The 9453-nt window shown below is 46.9% G+C and overlaps 1 protein-coding gene across 1 annotated transcript in view; it reads right to left on the minus strand.

The window, feature by feature from the left end:
• Positions 1-8661, minus strand: part of fndc4a (fibronectin type III domain containing 4a) — a 79572-nt gene extending 70911 nt beyond the window's left edge. The window contains exon 1 of the mRNA XM_036976390.2: positions 7913-8661. Within this exon, the coding sequence (XP_036832285.2) occupies positions 7913-7988 (76 nt within the window). The 5' untranslated portion in view covers positions 7989-8661. The remainder of the gene's footprint in view (positions 1-7912) is intronic.
• Positions 8662-9453: the final 792 nt, after the last annotated feature.

Here is a 9453-nt window from a genome sequence, read left to right on the forward strand (position 1 = left end):
TCATTCTCGCTGCCATTTCAAAAGTAGAGTACGGCAACGAGATTGTGAATTCAGACCGAGGTGTCAGGTTTTCATCAAAGACCTCTCTGTACTTTCCTCCGTTCGTCTTTCCCTCAAGCCTGACTAGACTCCCAGTCCCTGCCGCTGAAAAACACCCACACATTATGAGAAAATACTTCTGTGACACATATACAGTGCCTCCAAAAAGCTTGACTTTTCCCACATTTTGTTGTGTTAGAGCCTGAATTTAAAACGGATTCAATTTTGATTTCGAAAAAATACCCCCATAAAGTCAAAAAATATTTTGTTTATTGTTTATTTGACAAATTCATTAAAAATGAAAAGCTGAAATGTCTTGCGTCAATAAGTATTCAACCCCTTCGTTATGGGAAGCCTAAATAATGGTTAAAGGTGACAGGCAAAGGACTTAACAACAACAAAAACTAACACAAAGTAATAATGCTCATTTCCACGTTTTTTGTGAAGATGTCATTTTCTGACCATAAAATGTAAGGATGACATCATTTTAGGACAAAAAGAAAAGAACAATGTCTTACTGGAAGGTACACACGCTACAGACCTGGTTTACTGGAAGGTACACACGCTACAGACCTGGCTTACTGGAAGGAACACACGCTACAGACCTGGTTTACAGGAAGGAACACGAGCTACAGACCTGGCTTACTGGAAGGAACACACGCTACAGACCTGGTTTACTGGAAGGAACACACGCTACAGACCTGGTTTACTGGAAGGAACACACACTACAGACCTGGTTTACTGGAAGGAACACACGCTACAGACCTGGTTTACTGGAAGGAACACACGCTACAGACCTGGTTTACTGGAAGGAACACACACTACAGACCTGGCTTACTGGAAGGAACACACGCTACAGACCTGGTTTACTGGAAGGAACACACACTACAGACCTGGCTTACTGGAAGGAACACACGCTACAGACCTGGTTTACTGGAAGGAACACACACTACAGACCTGGTTTACTGGAAGGAACACACACTCCAGACCTGGTTTACTGGAAGGAACACACGCTACAGACCTGGTTTACTGGAAGGAACACACACTACAGACCTGGCTTACTGGAAGGAACACACGCTACAGACCTGGTTTACTGGAAGGAACACACGTTACAGACCTGGTTTACTGGAAGGAACACACGCTACAGACCTGGTTTACTGGAAGGAACACACGCTACAGACCTGGTTTACTGGAAGGTACACACGCTACAGACCTGGCTTACTGGAAGGAACACACGCTACAGACCTGGTTTACTGGAAGGAACACACGCTACAGACCTGGTTTACTGGAAGGTACACACGCTACAGACCTGGCTTACTGGAAGGAACACACGCTACAGACCTGGTTTACTGGAAGGTACACACGCTACAGACCTGGTTTACTGGAAGGTACACACGCTACAGACCTGGTTTACTGGAAGGAACACACGCTACAGACCTGGCTTACTGGAAGGAACACACGCTACAGACCTGGTTTACTGGAAGGAACACACGCTACAGACCTGGCTTACTGCAAGGAACACACGCTACAGACCTGGCTTACTGCAAGGAACACACGCTACAGACCTGGTTTACTGGAAGGAACACACGCTACAGACCTGGCTTACTGGAAGGAACACACGCTACAGACCTGGTTTACTGGAAGGAACACACTCTACAGACCTGGTTTACTGGAAGGAACACACGCTACAGACCTGGTTTACTGGAAGGAACACACGCTACAGACCTGGTTTACTGGAAGGAACACACGCTATGGACCTGGTTTACTGGAAGGTACACACGCTACAGACCTGGTTTACTGGAAGGAACACACGCTACAGACCTGGCTTACTGGAAGGAACACACGCTACAGACCTGGTTTACTGCAAGGAACACACGCTACAGACCTGGCTTACTGGAAGGAACACACGCTACAGACCTGGCTTACTGGAAGGAACACACGCTACAGACCTGGTTTACTGCAAGGAACACATGCTACAGACCTGGTTTACTGGAAGGTACACACGCTACAGACCTGGTTTACTGGAAGGAACACACGCTACAGACCTGATTTACTGGAAGGAACACACGCTACAGACCTGGTTTACTGGAAGGAACACACGCTACAGACATGGCTTACTGCAAGGAACACACGCTACAGACCTGGTTTACTGGAAGGAACACACGCTACAGACCTGGCTTACTGCAAGGAACACACGCTACAGACCTGGCTTACTGCAAGGCACACACGCTACAGACCTGGCTTACTGGAAGGAACACACGCTACAGACCTGGCTTACTGCAAGGAACACACGCTACAGACCTAGCTTACTGGAAGGAACACACGCTACAGACCTGGCTTACTGCAAGGAACACACGCTACAGACCTGGTTTACTGGAAGGAACACACGCTACAGACCTGGCTTACTGCAAGGAACACACGCTACAGACCTGGCTTACTGGAAGGAACACACGCTACAGACCTGGCTTACTGCAAGGAACACACGCTACAGACCTGGTTTGCTGGAAGGAACATACGCTACAGACCTGGCTTACTGCAAGGAACACACGCTACAGACCTGGCTTACTGCAAGGAACACACGCTACAGACCTGGCTTACTGCAAGGAACACACGCTACAGACCTGGCTTACTGGAAGGAACACACGCTACAGACCTGGCTTACTGCAAGGAACACACGCTACAGACCTGGCTTACTGCAAGGAACACACGCTACAGACCTGGCTTACTGCAAGGAACACACGCTACAGACCTAGCTTACTGGAAGGAACACACGCTACAGACCTGGCTTACTGCAAGGAACACACGCTACAGACCTGGTTTACTGGAAGGAACACACGCTACAGACCTGGTTTACTGGAAGGAACACACGCTACAGACCTGGTTTACTGGAAGGTACACACGCTACAGACCTGGCTTACTGGAAGGAACACACGCTACAGACCTGGTTTACTGGAAGGAACACACGCTACAGACCTGGTTTACTGGAAGGTACACACGCTACAGACCTGGCTTACTGGAAGGAACACACGCTACAGACCTGGTTTACTGGAAGGTACACACGCTACAGACCTGGTTTACTGGAAGGTACACACGCTACAGACCTGGTTTACTGGAAGGAACACACGCTACAGACCTGGCTTACTGGAAGGAACACACGCTACAGACCTGGTTTACTGGAAGGAACACACGCTACAGACCTGGCTTACTGCAAGGAACACACGCTACAGACCTGGCTTACTGCAAGGAACACACGCTACAGACCTGGTTTACTGGAAGGAACACACGCTACAGACCTGGCTTACTGGAAGGAACACACGCTACAGACCTGGTTTACTGGAAGGAACACACACTACAGACCTGGTTTACTGGAAGGAACACACGCTACAGACCTGGTTTACTGGAAGGAACACACGCTACAGACCTGGTTTACTGGAAGGAACACACGCTATGGACCTGGTTTACTGGAAGGTACACACGCTACAGACCTGGTTTACTGGAAGGAACACACGCTACAGACCTGGCTTACTGGAAGGAACACACGCTACAGACCTGGTTTACTGCAAGGAACACACGCTACAGACCTGGCTTACTGGAAGGAACACACGCTACAGACCTGGCTTACTGGAAGGAACACACGCTACAGACCTGGTTTACTGCAAGGAACACATGCTACAGACCTGGTTTACTGGAAGGTACACACGCTACAGACCTGGTTTACTGGAAGGAACACACGCTACAGACCTGATTTACTGGAAGGAACACACGCTACAGACCTGGTTTACTGGAAGGAACACACGCTACAGACATGGCTTACTGCAAGGAACACACGCTACAGACCTGGTTTACTGGAAGGAACACACGCTACAGACCTGGCTTACTGCAAGGAACACACGCTACAGACCTGGCTTACTGCAAGGCACACACGCTACAGACCTGGCTTACTGGAAGGAACACACGCTACAGACCTGGCTTACTGCAAGGAACACACGCTACAGACCTAGCTTACTGGAAGGAACACACGCTACAGACCTGGCTTACTGCAAGGAACACACGCTACAGACCTGGTTTACTGGAAGGAACACACGCTACAGACCTGGCTTACTGCAAGGAACACACGCTACAGACCTGGCTTACTGGAAGGAACACACGCTACAGACCTGGCTTACTGCAAGGAACACACGCTACAGACCTGGTTTGCTGGAAGGAACATACGCTACAGACCTGGCTTACTGCAAGGAACACACGCTACAGACCTGGCTTACTGCAAGGAACACACGCTACAGACCTGGCTTACTGCAAGGAACACACGCTACAGACCTGGCTTACTGGAAGGAACACACGCTACAGACCTGGCTTACTGCAAGGAACACACGCTACAGACCTGGCTTACTGCAAGGAACACACGCTACAGACCTGGCTTACTGGAAGGAACACGAGCTACAGACCTGGCTTACTGCAAGGAACACACACTACATACCTGGCTTACTGCAAGGAACACACGCTACAGACCAGGCTTACTGCAAGGAACACACGCTACAGACCTGGTTTACTGGAAGGCACACACGCTACAGACCTGGCTTACTGCAAGGAACACACGCTACAGACCTGGCTTACTGGAAGGAACACACGCTATAGACCTGGCTTACTGCAAGGAACACACGCTACAGACCTGGCTTACTGCAAGGCACACACGCTACAGACCTGGCTTACTGGAAGGAACACACGCTACAGACCTGGCTTACTGCAAGGAACACACGCTACAGACCTAGCTTACTGGAAGGAACACACGCTACAGACCTGGCTTACTGCAAGGAACACACGCTACAGACCTGGTTTACTGGAAGGAACACACGCTACAGACCTGGCTTACTGCAAGGAACACACGCTACAGACCTGGCTTACTGGAAGGAACACACGCTACAGACCTGGCTTACTGCAAGGAACACACGCTACAGACCTGGTTTGCTGGAAGGAACATACGCTACAGACCTGGCTTACTGCAAGGAACACACGCTACAGACCTGGCTTACTGCAAGGAACACACGCTACAGACCTGGCTTACTGCAAGGAACACACGCTACAGACCTGGCTTACTGGAAGGAACACACGCTACAGACCTGGCTTACTGCAAGGAACACACGCTACAGACCTGGCTTACTGCAAGGAACACACGCTACAGACCTGGCTTACTGGAAGGAACACGAGCTACAGACCTGGCTTACTGCAAGGAACACACACTACATACCTGGCTTACTGCAAGGAACACACGCTACAGACCAGGCTTACTGCAAGGAACACACGCTACAGACCTGGTTTACTGGAAGGCACACACGCTACAGACCTGGCTTACTGCAAGGAACACACGCTACAGACCTGGCTTACTGGAAGGAACACACGCTATAGACCTGGCTTACTGCAAGGAACACACGCTACAGACCTGGTTTACTGGAAGGAACACACGCTACAGACCTGGCTTACTGCAAGGAACATACGCTACAGACCTGGCTTACTGCAAGGCACACACGCTACAGACCTGGTTTACAGGAAGGAACACACGCTACAGACCTGGCTTTACTGCAAGGAAGACCTGATACAGACCTGGTTTACAGGAAGGAACACATGATACAGACCTGGTTTACAGGAAGGAACACATGATACAGACCTGGTTTACAGGAAGGAACACACGCTACAGACCTGGTTTACTGGAAGGAACACACGCTACAGACCTGGTTTACTGGAAGGAACACATGATACAGACCTGGTTTACAGGAAGGAACACACACTACAGACCTGGTTTACAGGAAGGAACACATGATACAGACCTGGTTTACAGGAAGGAACACACGCTACAGACCTGGCTTTACTGCAAGGAAGACATGATACAGACCTGGTTTACAGGAAGGAACACATGATACAGACCTGGTTTACAGGAAGGAACACATGATACAGACCTGGTTTACAGGAAGGAACACATGATACAGACCTGGTTTACTGGAAGGAACACACGCTACAGACCTGTTTTTTTAATTTTCTAAGTCATAAATTAAACAAATGTCTGACATGATTTGAGAAGACACTTGTAAATCTGGGTAATAAACATGTATGTAAATCATGATTAGGAGATATGGTCTAGCTAGCTAACTAACATACTGTTTCAAGGTTTTTTTTTAAACACACTGACCAAAATATTATTGTAGAACACAGCTCTGTCATTAAATGAGATCGTATAGGGAGCTCTGTCATCAAATGAGATCGTATTGAGAGCTCTGTCATCAAATGAAATCGTATAGGGAGCTCTGTCATTAAATGAGATCGTATTGAGAGCTCTGTCATCAAATGAGATCGTATTGAGAGCTCTGTCATTAAATTAGATCGTATAGGGAGCTCTGTCATCAAATGAGATCGTATCGGGAGCTCTGTCATTAAATTAGATCGTAAAGGGAGCTCTGTCATTAAATTAGATCGTATAGGGAGCTCTGTCATCAAATGAGATCGTAAAGGGAGCTCTGTCATCAAATGAGATCGTATAGGGAGCTCTGTCATTAAATGAGATCGTAAAGGGAGCTCTGTCATTAAATGAGATCGTATAGGGAGCTCTGTCATTAAATGAGATCGTTAAGGGAGCTCTGTCATTAAATGAGATCGTATAGGGAGCTCTGTCATTAAATGAGATCGTTAAGGGAGCTCTGTCATTAAATGAGATCGTATAGGGAGCTTCCTCACATCAATTCCTGGATAGTAAGAGATTTTAAGTTGCTAATTACACGTGAGTAATTCTGTAACCATGTGTTAATAATCCCTGGCTAATTAGGAATAGGTTGTAGGCTACTTATAAAAGTTGAGGTAAACAATCAGGACGTTAAAATGTGCCAGATATGTGTCTGAATAAGGTGTGATTACATGATAACAATTCAGCACAACAACATGGTGAAGCAAATACAACCTACCCACAGCATTAACCCACCAACCTACCCACAGCATTAACCCACCAACCTACCCACAGCATTAACCCACCCACAGTATTAACCCACCAACCTACCCACAGTATTAACCCACCAACCTACCCACAGTATTAACCCACCAACCTACCCACAGTATTAACCCACCAACCTACCCACAGTATTAACCCACCAACCTACCCACAGCATTAACCCACCAATCTACCCACAGTATTAACCCACCAACCTACCCACAGTATTAACCCACCAACCTACCCACAGCATTAACTCACCAACCTACCCACAGTATTAACCCACCAACCTACCCACAGCATTAACCCACCAACCTACCCACAGTATTAACCCACCAACCTACCCACAGCATTAACCCACCACCCTACCCACAGTATTAACCCACCAACCTACCCACAGCATTAACCCACCACCCTACCCACAGTATTAACCCACCAACCTACCCACAGCATTAACCCACCAACCTACCCACAGCATTAACCCACCAATCTACCCACAGTATTAACCCAGCAACCTACCCACTACTTCGGCAAATATAGCTGCACCCACAGCATTAACCCACCACCCTACCCACAGTATTAACCCACCAACCTACCCACAGCATTAACCCACCACCCTACCCACAGTATTAACCCACCAACCTACCCACAGCATTAACCCACCAACCTACCCACAGCATTAACCCACCAATCTACCCACAGTATTAACCCAGCAACCTACCCACTACTTCGGCAAATATAGCTGCACCCACAGCATTAACCCACCAACCTATCGACAGCGACAGCAAAGACAATGTCCCCGTGTGCAGTTGTATATGATATTTTGACACAGTGATTGAGCGAGGATTTCTAGAAAACGTGTAATTAAAAACAATAACCAAAACATATTATATATTCACTTACTTCCACTGACCAACAACATGTCGCTGGCGAAGAGCAACAGGAACACACAGTTCACTAACACCAGCAGACAAGACATGGCTTCGTGTTTTATTCTCCTCAGATCTATATATCAAAATGTATAGATGTCAGATCTTCAAGTACCCACTTGCAGGCTACTTAATGCGTTCAATTCATAAGCATATTGGAAGAAGAAAAAAATCCCGAATTAATCACTTATTATCCAAGCGACCGTTGAAACCTTTGAGTCGAAGTATTCAGAGTAGATCAATTAACTTCAGGTATGTGACAAAAGAGATCATATTGACGAACATTTTGTCAACACGTCCCGGTACATTCATGTCCACAATAATCCCACATGTATTCGTTAACCATCACACCGATATTGAAGACTCTCTTTTCTCAAACCGCGGTACCCAAATTGAATCTGACGGCGTTCGATCTACTCCAAGGTTTTTAAAAGAGGTTTCTTCTAAATAGAAACCCCATGCCTCTTTCAAGTGTGATTCTCAATCTCCTAGGGTGTGAGCTCGTCGTGTCTCGTGGTCAGTGCATAGGCTACAGGTAACCTGTGAATGGACACGTTGAGAAGGTCCAGCATCACGGACATCGCTCTGGAACTATAGACAGACAAGCGCCTTGGCATCTGGCAGCGCACCTCTCTCTCTGGTGGTCAGCTCTGCTTTCTGATGATTTATTCATGTTGATCTGTCATTCTGCAGTGCCTCTCTCTCTCTCTCTCTCTCTCTCTCTCTCTCTCTCTCTCTCTCTCTCTCTCTCTCTCTCTCTCTCTCTCTATGCTTCCAACGGAATTCTAAAGAACACAGGCTTTTTTTATAGCACTTGGCACAACAATGTACAATTGGAGCATGTGTTTAATTCTAGATTATTGTAATTGACGTTCTATATCGGAATATGACCAGTGTGTGATTTTATCGGTTCTTGCTCTTTAATGTGTTCTCGCTCACAGAAAGCTCTTTTTTTTCTAGAGAGAGGTCAAATGAAACCGTGTTCAACGCAATAATGATTTAACGAAACACTCGTAGGACAGCGATAGGTGATAGCCTCTCTCCCTCGCGCCATAGTTTGTATTTATTTATGCAAAATCCTCCTCTATGCATAGAATTACATAGTTCATGTGAAATTCGGGGTGTATAGTCCAAAGTACAAACTATACACACACCTCCACCTGTCACAGCATTGTTGAAATTATTGGCAATGATTTCATTCAAGAATCATACCTATTGTATGTAGTCTCTGACAGATCCACAGCCATTCATTATATATATATCTGGCTCTGGCCAGACACAAATTGCGTTTTTGACATGTCTGTGGGAGTGGTAGTTATAGTGGCTGCATGGGTGGGTGGGTGTCTCTCTCAGCTCACGTGTACAGTGTTGCACACACACACACACACACACACACACACACACACACACACTGCATAACATGTAGAAGTTGTCCCTTTTTCAGGTTTAGAAGTGACCGCTAAATTCGAACTCTCGTTCATATAAACTGGTTGGGAAAGCTAGCACACAGAAATC

The sequence above is a fragment of the Oncorhynchus mykiss genome, chromosome 4, assembly GCF_057628025.1.
Source record: "Oncorhynchus mykiss isolate SJ-2025 chromosome 4, ASM5762802v1, whole genome shotgun sequence".
Lineage (NCBI taxonomy): Eukaryota > Metazoa > Chordata > Actinopteri > Salmoniformes > Salmonidae > Oncorhynchus > Oncorhynchus mykiss.